The 25,800-nt window shown below is 39.2% G+C and overlaps 1 protein-coding gene across 1 annotated transcript; it reads left to right on the forward strand.

The window, feature by feature from the left end:
• The first annotated feature begins 4,553 nt into the window (after positions 1–4,553).
• RSPH3 (radial spoke head 3) lies at positions 4,554–23,500 on the forward strand. Its single transcript, XM_068550932.1, is given in 10 exon segments — positions 4,554–4,928; positions 4,930–5,375; positions 9,701–9,788; positions 15,235–15,376; positions 16,938–17,083; positions 18,425–18,628; positions 20,208–20,370; positions 22,544–22,630; positions 23,044–23,315; positions 23,318–23,500. Coding segments are annotated over 10 exon segments (1,947 nt in total). The 3' UTR covers positions 23,342–23,500.
• Positions 23,501–25,800: the final 2,300 nt, after the last annotated feature.

A 25,800-nucleotide genomic window follows, 5' to 3' on the forward strand; every position in this document is an offset into this window, starting at 1 on the left:
CCCCTTGGTCCTGCCTTCAGGACGGGACGGTGCACCAGCTCCTCCCCTCTGCCTGTGCTGCTGTCCCCCTAACTCCATGTGGTTGCTTCCTTCTTATGTCATACGGGTCTCAAGGTAAGTATTACCTCCTCAGGCCTTGTCTTCGAGCTAATCTAAAGCAGCTGCTCAGGCACTCCTGAGCATAACACCCTGCTTTGTTTCCATCGAAGCTTTTATCATTCCCCCCAAATTTTCTTCTTTCTTTCTTTTTTGGTTTACTTGCCTGTTATCTGCCTCTACCTACCCCTAGCTCTCACTAAAGTGCCTGGTACAAGGAAGGTGCTTGATGTTTCTTGAATAATGAACTGTCATAAGTTCTCTCTTGCATTCTCTTACCTATGCTCAGAAAATTTCAGAAACCACAGCCATTCACTCATTTTTTAAAAACTCTAAATTTTTTAATGCTTCCTTTTCTTTTCCTTGGAAAAACTATACAACTGTGCCATTCATTCATTCATTCACGCATTCACTCAACAAACTATTACAGACAAACATTACAAACACAAATAGGACACAATCCCTACCCTCAAGGAATTCATGGCCTAGGTGTGGACGCAAACATGTCAACACATCATTATGACTATCACTTGATAAGTAAAAGATAGAAATATGGTTGAGGACTATGGAGAGTCTAACAATACTTGAGACTGGAAAAACAGGCAGTAACCAGACAGTGAAGGCTCATAGCATGTTGAAGGAGTTTGAACTCATAGGGCAAAGTGGTGACAGAAATATTTGAGGAGGGAACTAGCACCATCAGAGTTGCACTTCAGATAGACCATTCTCTGGTTGCACAGAAGATCCAACTTAGGCTGTATGGGTCTGGTCAAAGGCTGGTAAGAATAGTAAGAATGCAAAGAAGAGGACTCAGAATCAAGAAGAATTTAGGAGGTAAAATGGGCACGGCTTGATGATTATTTGGGAGATATATATATATATATTTAGAGAGAGAGAGAAACACAGCAAAAGAGGTGGAGGGATGGGAAGAGAACAACCACCGTAAGCTGATATGTTAGTGCACAGGTTCTAGAGTCAGACAGATAAGGGTTTAAATCTTGGTTTGGTCAATTACTTGCTGTATGACTTTGGTTACATTAAAATCCTTAAGCTTCAATTTCCTTGTAAGTTAAATAGAAACAATATGACAACTAACCTCAAAGGGTCATTGTATGAAATCATGTATGCAAAGTGCTTAGCACAGCGCCTGCTATATCAGAAATCTCCATGAATTGTTAAAGGGGTTTTAAAATTATAGATCCTCGACTTACAATGGGGTTATGTCTCAAGAAACCCATCGTAAGTTGAAAATATCATAAGTCGAAAATGCATAACCTAACAAACATCACAGCTTGTCCTAGCCTACCTTAAACGTGCTCAGAACATTTACATTAGCCTACAGTTGGGCAAAACCATCTAACACAAAGCCTATTTTACAATAAAGTATTGAATATTTCATGTAATTTGTGGAACACCTTACTGGAAGTAAAAAACAGAATGGTTGTAACTGTATCAGTTGTTGACTCTCCTATCACGGCTCACGGGGCGCTGTGGGTCACCGTCTCTGCCCAGCATCATGAGAGAGGATGGTCCCACATACTGCTAGCCTGGGAAGAGATCTAAATTCAAAATTCAAAGTAAGGTTTCTACTGGATGCTATTGCTTTCACAACATTGTAAAGTCAAAAAATCATAAGTCGAACCATTGTAGTTGGGGACCATCTGTATTTCCAATCTACCTGAATCTGTGATCATATACCTACCTTTTCTCCAATTGCTATGGATGAACTGTCCATGCTTCTAGACAAGGCCAATCCCTCTACTTGTGGGTAAGAGCCCATCCCTTCTTGCCTACATCCTTACATCCATTCCCTCTCTCTCCTACATCATCCATTCTGCCCTCTCTACTGAAATCACTCCTTTAAATAAACACATATACAGTTAATTCTCCCATTAAAAAATGGAAAACCTTCTCTTGACCCAACTTCCTTCTAGCTACCACCTTAGTTCTTTCTTTTCCTTTGTGGCAAACCTCCTTGAGTCACAAATTTCTCTCCCCCCATTCTCTTCTGAATCCACTATAACTTACCTTTCTTCTCCATAACTCTACTGAAGGTGTGCTTTCCCAGATCACCTCTGTGTTGCTAGATCCAATGTTCACATCCTGCTTAACTTCTGAATAGGATCAGACATTGCTGACTACTCCCTTCTCCTTGAAACACTTTCTTTTTTTTTTTAATTTAATTAATTAATTTATTTATTTATGGCTGTGTTGGGTCTTCGTTTCTGTGTGAGGGCTTTCTCTAGTTGTGGCAAGTGGGGGCCACTCTTCATCGCGGTGCACGGGCCTCTCACTATCGCGGCCTCTCTTGTTGCGGAGCACAGGCTCCAGACGCGCAGGCTCAGCAATTGTGGCTCACGGGGCCAGTTGCTCCGCGGCATGTGGGATCTTCCCAGACCAGGGCTCGAACCCGTGTCCCCTGCATTGGCAGGCGGATTCTTAACCACTGCGCCACCAGGGAAGCCCTTGAAACACTTTCATCACTCAACTCCCAGGTGACCAAACTGTCTGCAATTTCCTCCATCTCTCTGATCACCTTCTTCAGTCTCCTTTGCTTATTCTTTAACTTTCCAACCTCTAAATATGCTCAAGGCTCATCTCTCTATACTCCCTTGATAATCTCATCAAGTCTCATGGCTTTAAATGCCATCTACATGCTATTGAGTCAAAAATCCACATCTCTACGCTGGACCAATCCCCTGAAACCCTAGACTCCCATATCCAACTACTACTCAACATCTCTACATTCAGATGACTAACATGTTTCTCAAGCTTAATGTGCCCAAAACTGAGCTTCCAATGCTGCCCCCAAAATCTGCTCCTTCCCAGTGTTGCCTGTAACAGTAAATGGAAACTTCATTCTTGGCATAACTTCTAGCTATGACTTAGGAGCTTGAATCAAACCAACACTTCTATAGGAATTAGGAATATCTATTGCTGAAAAGAAAAATAAAACCAAAGGATAAGAGTAAAACAAAAACCAAAAAAAGCTGAAAACATTTAAAAACAAAACAAAACACAAATCACACAGGCGATTTGAAGGCACTAGAGAGCAACCAAGCCAGTGAGGACATAAGGGATTGGGATCCCAGGGAGAAGAAAAATACATAGTGATAGAGAACTTCTCCATTGCTTTTTCTCCTGGGGCATTTACTGAGTTTCTGAGCACAGCACTTAGTGCAAGCAGAAAGCAGTGACCTAGAAGTGTCAGGAGTCTTTCAGATCTGGGAAGATAAAAGTTAGAGTTGAGAACTTTAGACAGGTCTTGAAGGGACAAGACCCCAGAGATACGGGGACCACAGAGAAGTAAATCGGACAATTTGCTTGACTATTATCCTTTTATCCTTGAGACATTTGCTTAATTTTAAGCTGCAAGGGCACTAGAAATCAAGATACCAAGCAGGTGCTAAGTGGTCAAAAAGCTAAGTAGACCTTTCCACAATCTCAAAGAGCTGGGAATACAAACTTACAGAGTTCAAGGTCCCCCAAGATGTGGACCTGTTAAAACGCTAGGTTTTCTGTTGAGATTCTTAAGGGCCTATGGTCTGGAATAAGGGCAAACCAGAAATCGATCAGTCCTCCCAAAGCCTGAATCCTTTATTAAATGTCAACTCTGCCAATTGAATAAAATTAAATCCTCTGAAGAAAAACAACATAAGCTGGAGCGTCTCTGCCGTTTTTTCTACACAATGTCCAACATTTAATCAAAACCCTTAGAGTGGTCTTTAACTCCTTTCTTTCTCTAGCCCCCCACTTCTCATCCATCTGTTTCTACGCACATCAAACACAATTTAAATGTCACTTTCTCCTTTAGCCCATTCAGAAACCACCTCAAAATTAAGAGATCAGACCTAAAATCTTCATCCAGTGTTTTTACCTCTAGCATTTACCATATACCTTTATGTTAGTGTTTATACAACGCCTACATCTGCTTTAGACCATAAGCTTCAAAGCACAGGAGGGATCTCGACCTTATCATTTACCAGATACAGTTCTACGTGTTTTATACTTAACTCTTTTAATCCTCATGACAAACTCTTAAGAGATAAATTCTATTACCCCTATTTTGCAAATTAGCAAGATGAAGCACAAAAACATTAACTTGCCATTGGTTACAGGGCTAGTACATTGCAGAACCTGGATTTAAATCCACACAGCACTTAACTGAATGGAAGAACGCAAACGCAAATGCAGATAACCGATCACTCAGGGATGCCTAAACTTCACTTACACAAACCAATATTTTTACATTGCCAATACGAAAACCAATCCATTTGCGTTTCTAAGGGCAGACCCACCCCATGATGCTTCATTCTTCAGGGCAAAGGAGGACTAAAAGACCCAAGGCGCCCACCCTTTCCCAAAATGAGACGTCCGTGGGGCAGGCCTTCACGCTCCGTGCGCCCGAGGGTCCCCTGAAGGACTAGCAACAGAGCGCTAAGCGGAGAAGGCGGAAAATGCAGACCAGCTGCGGAGGACGGCGGCAGGCGGCCCCTGGGGCGGGAGAGGTGGCGGAGCTGGGAGGCACCAGGGAAGCCCTGGCCCGGCCCTGGCACGTAACAGAGCTAGGAGCCCGGGTGCCACGCGTGTGCGATCGTAGGTGGACAGCCCGGAGTAGAGGCGCGGCGTCAGTGCCGGGAGAAGCAGCCGAGGGCGGCCCCCAAGGAACGAGGCCCGGGAGAACGGCGCCAACACAGGCCCCGCAAAGCCACACTCAAAAGTGGGGCCGGGGACCGCCGCCGTCTTCCTCAAGCCTCCGCGGGGGCCGCCATGTCCACCTCCTTCACGCGCAGGCGCATCTACAAGGAAGGCTTGGGTGGGCGGAGTCAAGAGCCGGAAGTTCCCCGGCGCCCCGGTCTTCCCCCGAAACCGGCCAGCAGGAACTTCTCTGAGGTCCCGCTTCCAGCCGGAACGCTGGGTTGCTGGGCAACCGGTGCGGGTGGCGCCGGCGGGCTCAGTGCTGCACCGAGTAAGCCGAGCGTAGCTCCCACCTCCTGCCCTGGCAACTTCCCGTCCCGCCCGCTTCCCTTCTTGCCGCCTCTCCTTGCGTCGCGGAATCCCTGCCCTTGGCACTACGTGCACCTCTCCGGCTCTCACGACACCTTCGTGCCCACCTGCTTCGAAGCCAAGCTTCACCGAAAGCGAAGCGGTCTGACCCTGGGCGTGGCCTGCACGTTGACGGACCGCGCCTCCCCGGCCATGGCCACCTACACCTACACCAGCCAGCCCCGGGCCCTGCCTTGTCAGCGCCGCCGTTACCGGGACGACCAGATGCAGCCGTGAGTGAGCCAACCAACCCCTCTGTGGTCTCCACCCGCCCCCCCAACCCCGTCCCGGGGCCGCGGGATCCTGGCCCCTTCGCCCTGGCAAAACCTGCCTATGCTGCTTTCCTTTCTCTACACTCTGCGAAGTATAAAATTTCCTCCTCTAAAGAACTCTCCCGTGGTGTGGAGGACTGAAGCAAGAAGGCATTAGTTAACTCTTACTGATGATGATGCTGGCATGATTGATAACAGGTGGACGGAACCGACTTATTTCACTAAGTTTTAGTCAAGTGATGTTTATTGTTGGCCGACTATGTGCCATGCAAGCACCTTCTAGGGGCATTTACAGACATTTTCTTACGTAGTCCCCAGTGCTGTGAATTTGGTTCTATAACTCCATTATGAAAATGAAGAAACTGAGGTAAAAAGGTGTCACAATAGCGTGTCCAAAATGGGAGCCAACTAAAGCTGTTTCACAGCAGTCTTCGGGCAGGAATCAGGTTATCCATACATGCTGGACCCCAAATTGTACTTTTACATTCATCAGTATTAGCAAATATTCAAATATCCATATTTGGAAAGGGCATTAAATGTTATGGTTCTCTTAAAGCTCTTGCCGTAAGCCTCAAATTTTGGAATCAGCAGAACTTTCCAAGAATGCATGCTCCATGCAAACAGGAACCTTTGTGACTTTTGTTCACTTAAGACTGTGCCTGACACATAGCACTCAACACAAATTGTTGAATTAATGACAACAGGAGCAGTGTAGCTCTTGATGCTTATTTCAAACAGAGTCTAAATTCATAATTATGTTATTCTGACAGTAAAGACTTCTTTTATAAGAAATGTCTACCACTTTAAGAAAACCAAAACAAGAAAATTTAAATTTAAATTATTTATATTATAAAAGGATTCAATTTTAAAAGGGACTCCTTTGAGAAATACTTCCTGGTGCTTTTAAGTGGTTGCTTACAAATCCTTCCTATTAAATCACACCAACAGGTGAAATAAGAATCAATGGTGGTTCAGTAGGAACAATTTCTTTTTTCTATAGAGTTAGTTGATTGGTATATTCAATCTGTTGATTCAAGCCTTTGACAGGAGTTCTTTTATATTATGTCTTTGATTTTTCGGTTTAAAATTATCCTTATTGGTGATTTTCAATTTATAAAAGTAATATATGCTTGTTGAAGCAAATGAAAAATACAAAATAAGGGGGAATAAAGGCAGAGTTAATTATCTCCCACCGACCTCTACTCCCACTTCCTTGTTGTAACCAAATTTAACAATCTTGGGCTTCTCTGGTGGCTCAGTGGTTAAGAATCCGCCTGCCAATGCAGGGGACACGGGTTCGAGCCCTGGCCCGGGAAGATCCCACATGCCACAGAGCAACTAAGCCCGTGCACCACAACTACTGAGCCTGAGCTCTAGAGCCCGTGAGCCACAACTACTGAGCCCACACACCACAACTACTGAGCCCACACACCACAACTACTGAAGCCTGCGTGCCTAGAGCCCGTGCTCCACAGCAAGAGAAGCCACCACAATGAGAAGCCTGCGCACCGCAACGAAGAGTAGCCCCTGCTCGCCACAACTAGAGAAAGCCCGTGCACAGCAAAGAAGACCCAATGCAGCCAAAATAAATAAATAAAATAAATAAATTTTTAAAAAAAATCTTTTATTATTCTTTCACGCCTCCTTGCTTGTTCACACATACAGGAGCATATGCACATATGTATAGAAGGTTTATTTCCAAAGTAGAATCATACTACACATATTAATCTGCAGTTGGCTCCCCCCCATTTTATAAGCTCTAATTCCTTTTTTCCCTAATTTCTTTAATCTTTTAATAATTATCCTATCACTCATGCCTGTGGGTTTTCTTAGTACAGCCTTATTCCCCAGCCCCTTCCCTTGCAAACCTACTCTCCCTCTCCTGCCCCCAAACCATGTTAATGACTTTGAATACTTTTGTACTTTTCTCCAAGCTCACATGTTTATGTACACGTGTATAAATATATACATACAGATACACATCTACAAGGGCTTTACTTCATAGCAATGGTAACATACACAATTCTCAACATCTTCCTTCGCTCACTTAATTCTTTGTGGAAATTCCTCCAATTATTTTTAATAGCAGCATGATATCCCTGATACCATATGTTATTAAAATTTTCCACTATTGATAGATATTCAGTTCACTTCAAGTTTTTACCACAAAGAAGGAAGTTTCAGTAAACAGCCTTATGTACTGGCTTTTTTATATCTATGAGGCAGATTCCCAGGGTGAGATTGTTAAGTCATGTGTTTTTTTAATACAGACAAATGGAACAAAATATCTTTCCTCCAGAAATATTTAAACGTATCCTTTTTCCCACATCCTCTCCAGCAATAGGTGTTATGGATTTTTTTTCTTTTTGTCTTTGATATCATAAAAACAAAACAAAAATTTATCCTCACTATCACTTTTAATTAGCACTAGGAAGCTTTAATCAAGTAAGCATTAGGTTTGGATTTTTCCATTCTGAAAGATCACGGGCTACAGTGGATAGAAATTTTGGAAAGAAATGTTGTTCCACACAGTTAAGAGACTAAGAGACTTCTGCAACAGTCCCAGTAAACGATAGTGGTGGCGGTGAGCAGTGGATGGATGCCAGAAAGATTTGGGGGGTAGAATCAATAGGATTTGCTGGTTGTAGAAAATGGGGAAGAGGGAAGAGTCATGGATGACTCCCAGGCTTCTAAACCAATTGGGTGGTTAGTAGTACCATTTAATGAAATAGAGAACACTACAGAAGTAACAAGTTGGAGTGGGAAAATGATAATTAGTTCAATTTTGAGGTTGCTTTTGAGACATTTGAGTGAGATGTCATCAGGCATGTCAACTGGCTGTACGATCTGGAGCTCAGAGGAGAGTTCTGAGCTAAAGATAAAATTGGGAGTTTTAGGTATATGGACATTAAGTGAAGCCTTGAGAATGGATGAGGTCAACTCAGGACAAGAGAAGGCTGAATCATGAGGAAATTCTCCAGTGGGGGGAACTAACAAACACCTGGCTGAGAAAGGAGTCAGAAAAAGCAGAAGAGCATTCAGAATAATATGGTGGTATCAGGGAGGCCTGGGATGGAGAGTACTTCAGCGGGGAAGTGGCCGGCTGAGCCGAACACTGTCCAGAGGTCAAGTAAGATGAGCAGTGAAGCATGTCTGGGTTTTAAGTAATATGATGTCAGGCTATCCAGTAGTGGTTTCAATATGTGATAAACAAGCAATTTACTACCCCTAACAGAATCATTTCTGAGAGAGTACTGTTATTGGTATAGGTCGCTATTTGGTTTCATAGCCACAAATGGCATATCGTTTAAAGAACTTCAAATGAAAATATCAGCTGTGTATTTTTCACTATTGATCATTCTGACCTCTGAAATTTAAATTTTATTAATATTTAAAACAATATTTTAAAATATCTTTGAGGTTAAAGAACAATAAGAAATTTAACTTATTTTTTAAGCCTGATTCTATTAATGTAACTTTTCAATTCTGGAATCAAAATTTTTTCAGTCCTTTAGAGCAAGCCCCATTTCACCTGGGCTCTTTTCAGGTTTGTTAAGTAGTCTAACAGATTTACATCCTAAATCTAGCTCCACCTCTCACTAGCTAGGTAACCTCGGTCAGATTCCTTTCTGGGTCTACTTCCCCTTCAGTCAAATGGCAACCATCATTCCCAACTTGAAGCTTATTGTGAGCAATAAATAATACCTGTGAAGCGCCTGGCTTTATAATAAACATTCCATAAATGGCAGCCATTTGTCTCCTTATTTTATGGACTGTGCTAAAAAAAAATCAATTAAAATATTTTCATCTTAAAATATTTTCATTTCTAAATCCTATTAAAAATGAGTTGACTTCAGACAGAGGAAGACAAATACGACATCACTTATATGTGGAATCTAAAGAAGTGATACAATTGAACTTATTAACAAAACAGAAACAGACTCACAGACATAGAAAACAAACTTATGATTACCAAAGGGGAAAGGGGGGAGAGAAATAAATTGGGAATTTGGGGTTAACAAATACACATTACTATATATAAAATAGATAAACAACAAGGACCTACTATATAGCACAGGGAACTACATTCAATATCTTGTAATACCTTATAATGGAAAAGAATCTGAAAAAAAAATATATATATATGTATAATTGAATCACTTTGCTGTACACCTGAAACTAACACAACACTGTAAATCAAGTATACTTCAATTTAAAAAAATGAATTGACTTCATAGATACCAATACTCTATTACAGTGATTATTTAGAATTTGCTTTTTTACAGAGCTGAAGAACCTATGCGTTACGGAAACATAATGTATGACAGAAGGGTGATCCGAGGCAACACTTATGCTCTGCAGACAGTACCACTGGTAAGTATACTTTGAATAGTCTAACACAGAGCGTTCCAAACCGCCTGTGGTGAAGGACCAATTTTTGTTTCTTTTAATTTCTAATCTGTTATAGACTAACACATTTATGAAATAAAATAAAGATGAATTGCTAGAAAAATGAAATGAAAAAAAAAAAAGACATGCAAAATACAAGCCAGATAGTGGTTGCCAGGGATGGGGGAATAGGGAGTCGTTATTTAATGGGTACGGAGTTTTAGTTTTACAAGATGAAAAGAGTTCTGGAGATGGGTGGTGGTGATGGTTGCACAATGTGAATGCAGTTAATGCCACTGAACTGTGCACTTAAAAATGGTTAAGATGGTAAATTTTATGTTATGTGTATTTTACCACAATTAAAAGTATTTTAAAAAATACAAGCCCCAATTTTTTACTAGGTTAATAGAACTGTGGAGAACTATTCTAAAAGTTTCCAAATGTTTACTCTCAATTTCTGTAATTAAATTGTTATAGACCAGTTCAAATAGCTCACAGACAACACGAGTCTGAGGACCACACTTTCAGTAGCACTGGTCTAATATATTTAGGTTTGTTTAAATTATCTCATGCTCCAATACTGTTATCATTATTTAATCAAAAAGTCTGAATTATGCTTCTTTTCTTTAGTTCACTCAACAAATATTTATTGAGTTTTAAGTCCTGTGCTGGGTACGTAGGATACAGAGATGAGTAAGATGTAGTGTGATATTAAGAATGATTTCTTGGGGATTGACATATATGCACTAATATGTATAAAATAGATAACTAATAAGAACCTGCTGTATTAAAAAAATTAAATTTAATTTAAAAAGAAGAATGATTTCTTGGCACAGAAATGAAATATAGTTAACTTATAAACACTATTTGACATATAAATGCCTAACACCACATGGGATGTATGGGATGTTAGACATTCTGAATCAGCATATATCAAAATCACCTAGAAAACTCAAAAATATATATGCTTCAGCATACCATGCATCTACTGCATTAGAACCTCCAAAAGTTGGACACAGGGGTATGTAGTATTAATAAACTTCCCTGGGCAATTCTGGTACAGCCAGTTCAGGGGCCAGCATTTAGAAACAATAGCTCAAACATGTGATACAGACATGTTTCAGCATTTTCTTGTGGCAGTAGCAATGAATACTGCCAGACCTCGAACAAGAGTAGAATGGGGAATCACTGCTTTTTTAGTCCTTTTTTAAAAAATTAATATTATGATGTTTTGGTACATTTTTTTTAGTTCTTTAGTCAGTTCATCAACACCTCACTTTAAAAGTATACTCAGACTTCCAGTTCCAGACAAGTAGGAATTCACCAATTCCTTCCTATTCCTCCTCTTACAACTAAAAAACCCTGGATGTAGCACCACAAACAAACATAGGAAGATTCTGAAAGGTGGAAAGAAGAAAGTGGACTGGCTAGGGACCTCTGGACTTGAACAACATGGCAATGAGTCCATGGGTTTTCTTTTTGCCTCTCACATATCCCAGAGTGCCAGAGAAGCCTGCAACCTGCAACCATGAACACCCTGGAACCTGGCACACCCTAAGAAAAGCCCGCTCCCTCTGTCCAAAGATAGAGGGTGGCCTCGTGGAACAGAAACCTTCTTACCATAGTACCCCTCCTCCAGCCACACACCAATGGGTAAACTGCCCTGCCTGTCCGCATGGCCATTGGTGAGGCTAAGGTGGAGAGCTGGACCTTGATCTCCACGTGACAGCAGCAATACGAACCAGTCCTCTGATTCATCCATGGAGTTGGTGTCAACAAGGGCAGAGCAGGAAGCTGAAGTGCCACCCTCACCCAGGGGCAGTGAGGTGGTAAGAGATGGTATAAATGGATCTCCTACTTTTTCTGGGGTGGCATCAGCCGAGCCAGGAGGGAGCTGAATTTTCAACCCTCCCTGACAGCAACAAGGAGGGACAAGGTAGTAAGAGGCAGTGCTAGCCAGAACTCAACTCCCCTACACTCCAACACTAGTGTCAGCGGAGCATGGCAAGGAGCTGAGTTATCACCCCCGCCTGGCACCAATGAGGTGATACAGGTTGGCACCCTGCTTTCACTTCGTGTTGGTAAACTTCCCTCTCCACTCACACCTGTGCACTGAAACAAAAGGGGTGACTTCCTGCTAAAACAATTAAGACCCATAGTCTCACAACATAATACCCAAAATGTCCAGAATACAATTTAAAAATCACTCAATTGTACCAAGAACCAGGACAGTCACAACTTGAATGAGAAAAATCAATCAAGAGATGACAACACCAAGATGACTCAGATGTAGGAGTAACCTGACAAGACTTTTAAAGCAGTCATCATAAAAATACTTCAATAAAAAAGGAACAATTATGAACTTTCTTGAAACAAATGAAAAAAATAGAAAATCTTTGCAAAGAAATAGACAATATTAAAATGAACCAAATGGAAAATACAGAACTGAAAAATACAATAACCAAAATAAAAACCTCTCAGATGGACTTATTGGAGATGACATAGGAAACAATCAGTGAATACAGAAACAAATCAGTGGAATTACCTGGACTGAAGAACAGGTAGAAAATAGACCCCTGCCCCCAAAAAAGCCTCAGAGATCCGAGGAACAATAACAAAATATCTAAATTCATGTTATAAAATATCTAAATTCAGTCCCAGGAAAGGAGAAAAAGTATGGGATTTGAAAAAAATACTCAAAGAAATAGTGCCTGAAAATTCCACAAGTTTGACAAAAGGCATAAACCTACAAATTTTCACCAAGACACATCAAAATCAAACTTCCAAAAGCAAAAAACAAAAAAAGTCTTGAAACCAAGATTAGGGAAATAAAAATTAAAACCACAATGATGTAACTACACACCTGTTAGAAAAGCTAAAATTTTAAAATAATAGTAAGAAGAAGTGCTTGTGAGGATGTAGAGCAACTGGAACTCTGGTAGATTGCAGTTTGAAATGTAAAATGGTACATTGACCCTAGAAAATTGTTAAGTGGCTGCTTATAAAAACTAAAAAGCACCTACCATTCAAGTCCACAATTGAACTCTTAGACATTTATCCCAGAGAAATGGGAACATATGTTCACATATTAACCTGTTCACAAATGAACATTGATAGCAGCTTTATTCATAATAGCCAAAAAACTGAAAAAACCCAAGTGTCTTTCAGTAGGTAAATGGTTAAACAAACCTGGTACATCCATGCAATCAAGTACTACTAACAAAAAGCCATGAGGGCTTCCCTGGTGGCGCAGTGGTTAAGAATCTGTCTGCCAATGCAGGGGACACAGGTTCAAGCCGTGGTCTGGGAAGATCCCACATGCCGCAGAGCAACTAAGCCCGTGCACCACAACTACTGAGCCTGCACTCTAGAGCCCGTGAGCCACAACTACTGAGCCCATGTGCTGCAACTACCAAAGCCCATGCGCCTAGAGCCTGTGCTCTGCAACAAGAGAAGCCACTGCAATGAGAAGCCCGTGCACTGCAACGAAGAGTAGCCCCCGCTCGCAGCAGCTAGAGGAAGCCAGTGTGCAGCAGCGAAGACCCAACCCAGCCATAAATAAATAAATTAAATACATAAATTTAAAAAAAAAAGGAATGAACTATTGATACATGTAACAACCTGGGTGGACCTCAAGGACATTATGCTTAGTGAAAAAAAGGCAATCTCAAAAGGTTACATTCTGAATGATTCCTTGTATATAACATTATTAAAAAGACAAAACCTAGAGATGGAGAACAGAATTGAAGGTGGGACTTGGAGAAATATAAAGGAGGCTCCTTTGGGGTAATGAGTTAGGTCTCTATCTTTATTGTGGTAGTGCTTACACAAATCTATATATAAAATCACATAGAACAATATACACAGACACAAATCAATGCATGTAAAAATTGTGAAAACCCAGTAAGATCTGTTAATATCTTACGTGTTAATTTCCTGATTTTGATATTTTGTTATAATTGTATAAAATGTCACCATTGAAAGAAGCTGGGTGAAGCATACACAGTATGCTATATATAGTTTTTGCAAATTTCTGTGAATTATTTCAAAATAAAACTTTTTAAAAAAGAGATTATAACTAGATCTGAAACAGTTAAGTTAGGCAATGCATTTCTAAAATGAACTTGTTGTATTTCTGTTACCCTAAATCTTTCAAGGCTGACATTTATAATTCTATTACATTAAAAAAATAGAAATAAACAAGCATGCTATTTATAATAATGTAGAATATACACATTATACAAAGGAAAAGTCCTCCATTGAATAATCCCAAAATGATATTAGTAATTGTATTAGAAAAACAAAACTGTAGGTGATATTTCTTTCTTTTTGGTAAAGATATTTGGTAAAGATATTTCTTTCTTTTTGGTGGTTATTTTATGATAAAAGGAAATGATAACTACGTAGGGGAAGAGCTATTCTATGACAGGTATTGTGTTAGACTTGTTACCTTATCATCTGATTTGTTCCTTATAATCTAAAACTTAACAGACGTTATTCCCATTGTACAGATGAGAAGACTGAATATCTGAAAATGTGGGTTAATAGTCCAAGCTTTACTAATCCTAGTAATTAATAAATTAAGGAGTTGGAAGGTAGTGTTAAGTTAGGAAAACAGTATAAAATGTATGGTATCATCACAACTTAAAAAAAACTGTATGCATTTAAATAGCAATAGCCATTGTATTAGGAAGATGGGATTATAGGTAATTTTCTTTTTTCTTTTTAAAAAAACTACAATTTCATTTCAATTAAAATGTTTTTAGAAGTCTAATTTTAAATATTAAAAATTTTCATGTAAAGTACTTTCATATTTCTCCTTTTCTTTTCATATTTACCTTGAGATAAGACAAGTTAGCTATAGAGAAGGACTACAAAATTAGATATGGATACAAAATCAAGGACTGCCACATATTGCAGAACTACTGTGAATAATTATACTTTTAATCCCTGAGTCAGCTATTATTTTGTGCACTTGGACAAGCTTCGTTTGGACTGAGGATATTTTCTTTGTGAGCTAATAAATTTTTTAAGGAAATTCTGTCCATGAAATCAGATTTTTAAAAAATTCGAGTGCTTTTCAATTTCTTAACTATACATTAAAATTTACTGTGACTGAATGGTTATATCAGTTTACTAGGCACCAGAGGAGTTCATGGTAAAAATCCTTGAATGAGGAAAAACAATTTGTTAGATGGGATTCTGCACCCATTTTAATTAACAGTCATAAATTGAAGTTACTTTATATGTTTTGTCAGATACCTTTGTAATTACCAAAGTTCAAATAAATTTTTAATCATCAAATCACTGATAATCAGGAGGCATTCTATGACAGATGCTTTTATACCATCCAGGAATCACTTTTGGAACAGCAGTCCTATATGTTTTGAAAAATATTTTCTAAATTTTAGAAGCCTTTTCTGTCACTCAGCCTGGGCAGCCCGATCTTGCAGAGATTCAGAGACAGCAGCAGGCTAAGAGGAGAGCTCTTGCCAAAAAACGAGCCCAAGAACAGCTCAGACCACGAACGCCCGAACCCGTGGAAGGCAGAAAGCATGTAGATGTGCAGACAGGTATGTGGGCCCGCCATTGGCATGGTGGCTCCTGGGTGTGCTTGGTTTTCTAAGTCAGTTCATTTTATGTGGCCTTTATATTATTTATGTATCTGTTATGCTGTCCAGTACTTCCCCAGTCACATGGTGGGAGAAGTTCCTTCATTAAACAAACTCATAGACTATATATTATTATTATATTGGGTATGGCTGAAAGTATGAGATGGGGTTTTTGAAAAAAGAATTTAATGACCAAATTAAGTTCTCTCTTAGCCCTTTTCACATATTCTATTCTCAAACTGGCATTATTTCTTACTTTTTATAGCCCAACATGAATCAGTGTTGGACCAACAGGAGAGGACAGCAATCTAGTTTTATTTTGGTGTTTGTCTTTTGAGGGGCATAAACCCATTTAGATCTGAGTTCCCCACCTCTCTCACCATGGCCTCTTCTTGTCTCTCCTTTTGTTCTCCATTCGCTTTGCATACTCCCCAGGGCCATGCGGGCTCTCCTAGGCTAGTGCCAGGCTCTTCCTGCTTGTTTGACTGTTGTCAGCTGTGGAGGCTTACCTAGACCTATAGGGTCTAGCTGTGTTGTTGACAGAATCTTGATAGTCAAACAATACTTGGTGTTCTCCTTGGACCAGTGTAACTACTCGGGATTCACCTTGCACCCTGCCAAGATGGTGAGTGGATTCATCTGAGGTATTTCCGGATAATAAGGATGAAAGGAAGAGGACCATTCCGTGTTTTTTCCCTACGTTGAGGCCAAGTCTAGAATTAGTATATGTCTGTGATTAGCCAACATAGTTGTAATTCTGAGAGAGCTAAATTTTAGTGTTTATTTATACCATCAGAATATTAAGTGATGGAATAGCAGCTACTTTTTGTTGAGTATTTCTTATATCTCAGAGACTATACCAGGTCCTTTTCCTATGTATCTCCTTTATTAGAAAGAAGACTCCATGTGACTGATAATTATGATCCCTTTTACACATAAAGAAACAGGCCCGAAGAGGATGTAATTTGGCTAGTTTCTGTGTTCAACATCTGACTCCGGTTCTCATGTTCTTTGCATGATACCATACTGCCCTTGCCTCATATAAATTATTCCTAAGGTGAAATTTGGTTTCATATGTCTGTTTATAATATGTAGGCTAGAGGGAACATCAAGTAACACAGTGACATGGTGCATAGTTTTTTTTAATATCCAGGAATTTTCAAATCTTTGTAAGTTGGCTATCTTAGGACTCGTTAAATAAATGGATTGTTAACTTTGCATCCTGTGTTATACTTTGTGTCTTATATACATCTATGGTTTCATGCTCTTCTTTAGTTCTGTTTTCAAATACAAAGCTCAGTGCTTTCTCAACATTTAATTAATGTTCTAGCCTGAGTGACTCTATAGTCTTCCAAATATCATAAAAACGCTTAGTACACTATGTGAATTGAACCCCACATTTGAGTACTTTTATTCCAAGACTTGTTTTCTGATCCATTCAATTCTATTTTGAAGGGACTGTAGTTTCAAATACTTGAAATTGACCAGAATTTCTAACTCAATGTATATGGTGTTCTCTTAGAATTATACCTTGAAGAAATTGCTGACCGCATAATAGAAGTTGATATGGAATGCCAAACAGATGCATTTTTGGACAAACCACCAACACCGCTCTTTATTCCTGCCAAAACTGGCAAAGATATGGCCACCCAAATTCTAGAAGGAGAGGTATAGTACATTATTGGACTTCCCTCTATCTTCTTTATAAATAGTTAAAGTTAGGTTTAGTTAAAAGCTTAACATGAATACAAACCACTTCACAGTCAAGAAGATTCTATTTACTGCATTTCTTTCCAAATTTATCTATGATAGTTTTATCCTGAGCTACCCAGAAATGTTTTTATTTATTTATTTTTTTAACGTCTTTATTAGAGTATAATTGCTTTACAATGGTGTGTCAGTTTCTGCTTTATAACAAAGTGAATCAGTTATACATATACATATGTCCCCATATCTCTTCCCTCTTGCATCTCCCTCCCTCCCACCCTCCCTATCCCACCCCTCTAGGTGGTCACAAAGCACAGAGCTGATCTCCCTGTGCTATGCGGCTGCTTCCCACTAGCTATCTATTTTATGTTTGGTAGTGTATGTATGTCCATGCCACTCTCTTTGTCCCAGCTTACCCTTCCCCATCCCCGTGTCCTCCAGTCCATTCTCTAGTAGGTCTGCATGTTTTTAAATACCATGATCTCATTTTCCCTCTTTGCTGTTCAGAAATAAAGATTTTTATAAATGTTTTTAGAATATTTACATATTTAATTTTTGTGTGTTTGCATACTTGCTTAATGTATGAATATAAGGTAGATTTGTACCAAATAAAGAAAAATAATATCTCTGGTATAAAAAGTTCCACTGTTAGTTCCTTGTAGATTATATAAATGTTATGAGGATAATCTATGGTAGGAAAATAATCCTAAAATAATTACATTTTCATATCAGTGTGGAATACATAGATAGGCCAGTTTATGAAATTGAAGAAGAGAAGGCAATCCTTATGTACATAATGACTTAAGTGAGATTTAAGATTCGAAGGAACTTGAAAGTACTGTCATTGAAATTGGGAAATAAAGTAAGTTTTCATAATCTACATAGAAGGGTATATTTGCCTCGAAATCCTAGAGATGAATCACCATAATATCCATTATTCTTCAAACCGTTATCAAAACAACCAGTAAAAATTGAGCAGAAAAGGCAGAGAATAAGAAAGACGGATATTTCCCTTGGGTTTCAGAGTTTGATCTGAAAATTGTTGAGTATCGAGGTTCATTCTGATGATTGCGTAGGTCTTTTTATAACTTTGACTCAATCAGTTTTTGCTTGTAAGCAGCCTGTGTGCCCTTCAGGCTATTTTGAGGATTAGAAACCATAAATAAAACACCAGCACGGTGTCTGGCACACAGAAGACACTCAATAAATATATACTGTTACTGCTACTCTTCTGGATATTTTTTCACTGAGCCTTTGGTTCATGATTACAATTTTAAACTTGCTTTGTTTTGTGTGTTTAAGCTCTTTGACTTTGATCTTGAAGTTAAGCCAATGTTAGAAGTTTTGGTGGGAAAGACCATCGAGCAGTCTCTTCTGGAAGTAATGGAAGAAGAAGAGTTGGCAAACCTGCGGGCCAGTCAGCGCGCACATGAGGAGTTACGCAATGTCGAGCTTGCGGAGGTTCAGCGACTTGAAGAGCGAGAGAGACGACACCGAGAGGAAAAAGTATAGAATTTTAGTTTCTCTCTTAGATTTTGGTTATTTAATAGACTATGTTCAAAATCACATGTAGTATGAACAGAGCTAAAGATCTTTGCAAACATATAGAAAAGACCTGTAGTAATTGTTGCTCAGGTCTCTCCTGTAGATCACAGATCTTTCCTGGACTGAATTACGTTTTTAAATTCCAGTTTACATAAATGTACCTATATAGAGTTCCCAAAGTTCCCAAATGTAACAATTTAAATTACATAGGTTCCAGTGAAAGGCACTCTTAAGTATCAAGAGTGCTAGAGAAAGAAAGAACGTCGATTTGCCCCAAGTCAGTGGCAGAGAAGGTGGCAGGAAAAAGTGGAGTATCTTTGGGTAGGTGGGAGGTAAGAAGCAGAGGATCTGCCTAGAATTCTCGATCTTCTTCTCTGTGGTGAGCCCTGCTCCACATCTGTAGAGTCTACTACTTGGGTCTTTATAGAATATTTATACTTGGGTCTTTATAGAATATTTCTCTAGATTATAGGTTTTTAGAACCTTTAATAAGAAAAGTTTTAGAATCCAATTTTTAAAACATGCCAGAAACCTCTAGTTAGGAAGCACGAGGCTCAGTAATCTTTAGATAAGAGTCTGTCTGGGGCTGGCAATAACTGTCACCCTGTGGTAAACACTGGCTGGATAAATGATAAAAGAGTTCCCAAACACCTGAAAGGGCTCAAAGAGTCTAGCTTACCACACAGAATAGCTTAGTTGTCGGGACATTCTACTCAAAACCTAGTCACATGGACTTTCAGTTCTCCTCCAAAGTGAATAATTAATTGTGTAAAGAGCATGGGGCTGATGGTAAAGATTGTGCAAATGCACGATTATTTGTTCACAATTATAAAATGAACACTGACAGAATTAGCTTTGTTGAAATAATTGGTGAAGCCTTTATCAAAAAATAGTTAAATTTGTTTATTTACTGTTAGGAAATATATTATAAAAAATGAAGTCTACAAATCATCTAGATTTATATTTCCTTAAACTTTGAAAATAGATTTAATTAGAAAATATATTAATGTTCCCACTTGTACATAGGAGTAGAGAATAGTTCATTAGCTTCACAGATTTCATAGGAGCTACAAGAAGCAACAGCAACAAAAAGAGGTTTTATAATTTTCTGAACTTTATGAGCTCAAAGAATCATTACAAATGAGATAATTTATTGGCCCAAGTTTTTAAATCAAAGATGTCTAAGCAACTGTAATTTTCATATCGGCAATACTTTATAATACTAATTAAAAATACATATAACTATTATTATTCTTTGGTGCCAGCCATACAGTCAAACATGTATATCTTGAAATTATTTTATTTGAAAATGGATCAGGAAACGAATTTTACCTTAAGCTTCATCTCCTCTGAATTTAGTACCTACCTAGTTGTTGAAATTCATTAAAATCTTGATGAAAAACATGAACTGGTAATAGACACCTCGCTGTTCATTTTTGGATACAAATATAAGTCCAAATTCTTCCGCTCACTAGAGTCATTATTTGGGGAAGACGTAATAGCTGAATAACCACCTGTGGTGGCGTTTTTCTCTGGGCAGGAACGTCGTAAGCAACAGCAGTGGCAAGTGGTTCACAAGCATAACGAGACTGCACAGAAAATCGCCGCCCAAGCGTTTGCACAGCGTTACCTGGCCGACCTTCTCCCTTCTGTTTTCAGCAGCCTCAGGGATGGTGGCTACTTTTATGATCCTGTTGAAAGAGGTCTGTGGAGGTCTTTGTTAGATTAACTGTCACAATAAGCATCCTCTTCATGGTTCAGATTTATCGCGTGCCCATTTTTAGTTTAAATTGGAATCTTTCTATCTCTGAAACAAATTTTAAAATCAATTATAGTTGTTTTAGGAAAGAACTTTTACTAGTAAGAGGTGCATTATAAAGATCTTGATTTTAGGATGTTTACTTTCATTGAGAAACAACGTTGGGTAGTAGAAGGAAATATGGACTTGATGTCAAAAACTTGAGCTTGAATCCCAGTTTATCATTAACTAGCTCTATGACCTTCAGTCTCCTCCTATGTGACACGAGGATTATTAGGAGCTAAATGTCATAATGTAAATAAAACTTAAACGCGGACTTTTTTCACCCAGTACGTACTGCGGCATAGTACGGCCCGTGGTTGGTTGAAGCCGCAGATGCAGACCTGCAGATACAGAGGTCTGCCTGTGAAGTTATACGCAGATGTTTGGCTGTGCCTGCGGTCAGCAGCCCCAGCCGCCATGTCCTCCAGGAGTCAGTTGTATATGTAATCTATATGTGTAAGTAGTTGTCGCTAAGTTTTTCTCAGTAGACTTCCTATTCCAATCAAAATCTCTCTGGGGACAGCTAGTGAGGTTATGTAATGAGGTGTTTATACTATCCCAGGCACTGTGTTAAGTGTTGGAGGCTTCAACAACAACCAAACCAACCTGATCTCGGCCTTGATAGAACCTGTACCTGTTAGCCATCTCCCAGCATCCCCTCAGAGCCACTCCCCTCAGCTTAGTGTGGCCAAACGGAGGGGAAGAGTTGGCACTTTCTCACTGCCGCCCTCCTTCCTCGGGTTCAAAAGCACTTACACCCATGTTGCTTTGTACGCAGGTCCTATTTCAAATGGCTAATACTGTCTGAGGGCAGATATTAGCAATGTCAGTTTTCACCGATGATACACTCAATTCAATACATAAGGGTCAGGTTACAGACAAATATTATTAGTTTACATTTCTATTGTACTTTGCAATTTTTGTCGTGTTTTTCACACGTGATACCATTTGGCCCACCCAAAAGGGCTGTGAGGGAGGGAGTACGGCAGATTAAGTCCCATTTTTCAGAAGTAGAAACTGAAGCTCAGAGAACTTGAATTGCTCTTGGACATTCGGGGGGTGCTTAGGCCTGGGCTGACTGGGGCTCTGACTCCAGGTCCAGTGCCCTTGCCATGCTGCCAGCTGCCCGGGGTCCAACTGGGCCTCTTGCTGTTAGTCACAGAGGCCAGCAACCTTTTCTGCATTCATGGGCTGCTGGAAAAGTCAGTTATAGATTATTTAAAAGCTTGCAAAGGAGATTCATGCTTCAGATTAAGACTGTTTATAGTAGTGAATATACTATCGCACTCTCTCTTGTCACCCATTGAAAAATAACAATTAGATGCCTGCCCCCAAAAAAAGCTTTTTTTTTTTTGGCCATGCTGCACGGCATGTGGGATCGCAGTTCCCCGACCAGGGGTCGAACCTGTGCCCCCTGCAGTGGAAGTGCAGAGTCTTAACCACTAGACCTCCAGAAAAGTCCCCCAAAAAAGCCATTTTAAAACATTAAAATGTATATTGTAAGGGACCATATTTTTTAAAGGCTTACACCATAGAGTAGATTTCCATTTCAGTTTGAACAAATTTATCACTAATGGAAACACCTCATTTCCGACCCATTTCTACATGGCCTTCTTCTCAGATGCCCTCTGACCCTTACCTCTGAATCTTGATCAGCTTCTGTCAGACCCCAGGCTTCAGCTGGGCTTCAGGTGGTGGTGCCAGCATTGCTCAGTCCTGGCTTTGCATTGCATTTGGATTGGAGTTCTGCTCCCAGTTCCACACCCCCTGCTTCCACCCCCCACCTCCTTGATTCATCTCACCTTGCACCTATAAAGTCAGTTCTAACAGCTTTGACTCCAAGGAAGGCCTCATAGTTCTCAAAATACTATTTCTACTGCAATTGAAAGGAAATGGACCAGAAGATATACAGAGAATGTGGTAACAGCAGAAGTGATGCTGTATGAGTCTATTTGACATTTTATAATAAGAAAACAATATTGATGTATCTGTAACATTAGGGGGAAAGCACAGATTCTTCCAATCTATAATGATTCCTAAAAATCACTTAATGAAGTTAACTTTTTAAATTACAGATATTGAGATAGGATTCCTTCCATGGCTAATGAATGAAGTTGACAAAACCATAGAGTGCAGCATGGTTGGAAGAACAGTGGTTGACAGTAAGTTCTTTTATTTTATTATTGAAAAGTCATCTCTGAAATTTTTCAGTAGAAAGAATATATAGAAGAAAGATATTTTAAAGTTTTGGTTCTTAAATTTTCACTATATCAATTATATTAACAAAGGTACATATTTTTACCCTCAATATTAATTTTGGTTTTTTATAATTTGATCAGAATTAATATCTTCTGTCATTACTTTATAAATTATATTCTGTTAAAACGGGCATTGAATATAATGCATATTTAGTGCATTAAGTGGCACAGAAGGTAAGTATGTTGAGTTTATATAAAAGGTCATGATACAGGGAAGGGACGAGGGCTGGTGAATATTTTGTACTCATCTGTAAGTCAGCATTATAACTACTAAAATACGGAAAATCACAGTGATTTCTGCACATATAATTTTTCAGTGTTGATTCGTGAGGTGGTTGAGAAACGACTGAGTCTGTATGAGCATAAGGACGACAAGCACTCTTCTCTGAAGCCTGAGGATGGACTCAGTGGTCCTGGAGGAATGAGAGATCCACTGGTGGGCTACGAATCCCAGGATCACGGTGCATCACAGGCACAGAGGCCACTTCCGGACAGAGACTCCCCACAAAGAACACCGTATGATGCAAGGTATATGGAGAGAGTGTCATCCCAAGACAGGAAGCTTATGGAAGAAGAGGATGAGCAAACAGAAATGAGGAAATCCTTCAGGAGTGAAGAACCGTTGCAATAGCGGGGAGCTTCGGAGCCGTGGAACCCATCAGCAGCCAGTCAGCATTGCGAGCAATCAGGTAATGATGCGCGAGTCCCCTCAGGTTATGCATTAGGTTGTGTTTAGTCAACCTGTCTTCTTGTCTAATGGACTGAGCAAATCAAATACGTTGAAATAATAAAACTAATTTTTAAAATGAAACTTTATTTAATAGTAGACTATTTAGAAGCTATATTATAACTCTAATGAGAATTATGTCTAATTACAAGCTTCCCATTACCAGTATATATAACTAATGAATGTATATTTCCTTAGTCCTTCCATCGCCACTGTGTAACTAGTATATTTTTACTTACTCTTCCCATTACCACTATATATAGCTAATATATTTTTCCTTAGTTTTGTGGTTTAGTTCTTTTTTTAGTAAGTATGCTATTTAATGTTAGATATCAGTGCTGTCAGCCATTGAGCTTTTCTTCTCTGTAGAAAAACTGTTTAACTTACTCTAACCAAGAATCCCTAAATGTTGGGTAACTGAAAGCTATAGTGCTCTCCCCTTGCAAAGACCAAGAAGTATACCCATATTTGTATAAAATTAAACAGATAGTTACCCCTTCAATCTTCAATATTCAAGTAATGCTCAAGGGATTCTATGAATTAGTAATATGCTCTCATCTATTTTTTCACATTCCTGCTATTAAAAAATTTCAGGCAATGCCAATAAAGCTAAAAGTCCCTCCTCAGAGACAACCACTGTCATCCATCAGGTGTGTACCTTCCAGGCCTTTTTCAAGATAGTTTTATAGATATAGATTTGAACACCTGGAAATATATGGGTTGTATTATTTGCATTTTTCACCTAACAGTATATCTTAGACCTTTCAACATTAGTAGATATAAATCTCTTTTTAAAATATGGTAAGATATTACCTAGTATGACTGTGTTATAGGGAATTACCATTTGACTTTTTAATCCGAACTTCTTTGGTGAATTTACCTGCACTATTGAAAATCACAGATATTTTATTTCTAAAGTTATGTTAATCTTTAATCACTGAAGTTTTCTGAGGCTTTCGGTAGATATACTCTGTTTTTCTCAGAATATTTATAAATATATAATATTTATAAATATATATAAATATTTATAAGTATATAAGCTATTTGAAATAGCTTGCAGTTATTAACACACTTACCTTAGTTTCTTTTTCTTTTTTAATTTATTTATTTATTTATTTATTTTTGGCTGTGTTGGGTCTTTGTTTCTGTGTGAGGGCTTTCTCTAGTTGCGGCGAGCGGGGGCCACTCTTCATTTCGGTGCGTGGGCCTCTCACTATCACGGCCTCTCTTGTTGCGGAGCACAGGCTCCAGACGTGCAGGCTCAGTAGTTGTGGCTCACGGGCCCAGTTGCTCTGCAGCATGTGGGATCTTCCCAGACCAGGGCTCGAACCCGTGTCCCCCGCATTGGCAAGCAGATTCTCAACCACCGCGCCACCAGGGAAGCCCTTCTTTTTTTTTTTTAAAGATTTTTTTTGATGTGGACCATTTTTAAGGTCTTTATTGAATTTGTTACAATATTGCTTCTGTTTTATGTGTTTTGGTTTTTTGGCCACAAAGCATGTATCGTCTTAGCTCCCTGACCAGGGATCAAACCTGCACCCCTTGCATTGGAAGGCGAAGTCTTAACCACTGGACCGCCAGAGAAGTCCCAACCTTAGTTTCTTTCTAAATTAGGTATTAAAAATATATAAGAACATCTTTCTCCATTTGTAAAAAGAACTGCACTGTATGTCTCTATAGCATTTTTCATGATTCTCAAGCTAATTCCCCACATATTATAACCCCACATCATTTTAACCTCAGAGCAACTTCTGCGGTGTATGTGACAATATTTTTATTTTCATTTTCAATCAGTCTTTGGTTTGTTCAGCCAGCAAACATTAACTGAGTGCCTGCTGGGTGTGGAGCACCTTGAGGAGGCTGCAGATACAGCCTAGCAGTGGAGCTGAATGAAGCAGGGGTAAAATGAGGAAACCACAGCTCAGGGGTTTTAAGTGATTTGCCCTAAGTGACAAGCCTAGTAAGTAATGGGATGAAACCTGGAGCCCAAATCTCCTTCCTTCTAATCTACTATACTTTCTTCTGAACAACGTTGAACCTTTGTGAGGTACAAAGAATAACTTCAATAAATTATTGCATTAACAGCATTTTAAAAACTGGAATCACTCCTGTTATTCATTGCTGGGTTGGTTCCATCTTGTTAAACAGTCTTTATGATCCTCCTAAAATTTACAAAATACTAATTTTGGTAGTAAGAGCAGGAAATGTTTTTTAATTGGGGTTGTTGTGGATCACTTTTATTATGGATTGTTAAATACCCACAATTTTAAGAATGCTTTCAAGATGGATTTGTGGTTGATTATCTTCTACAATTTTAACCTTCCTTTATAGTAAGCCAGTGCATTAA

Source organism: Eschrichtius robustus, chromosome 9 (genome assembly GCF_028021215.1).
Source record: "Eschrichtius robustus isolate mEscRob2 chromosome 9, mEscRob2.pri, whole genome shotgun sequence".
NCBI classification, from domain to species: Eukaryota; Metazoa; Chordata; class Mammalia; order Artiodactyla; family Eschrichtiidae; genus Eschrichtius; species Eschrichtius robustus.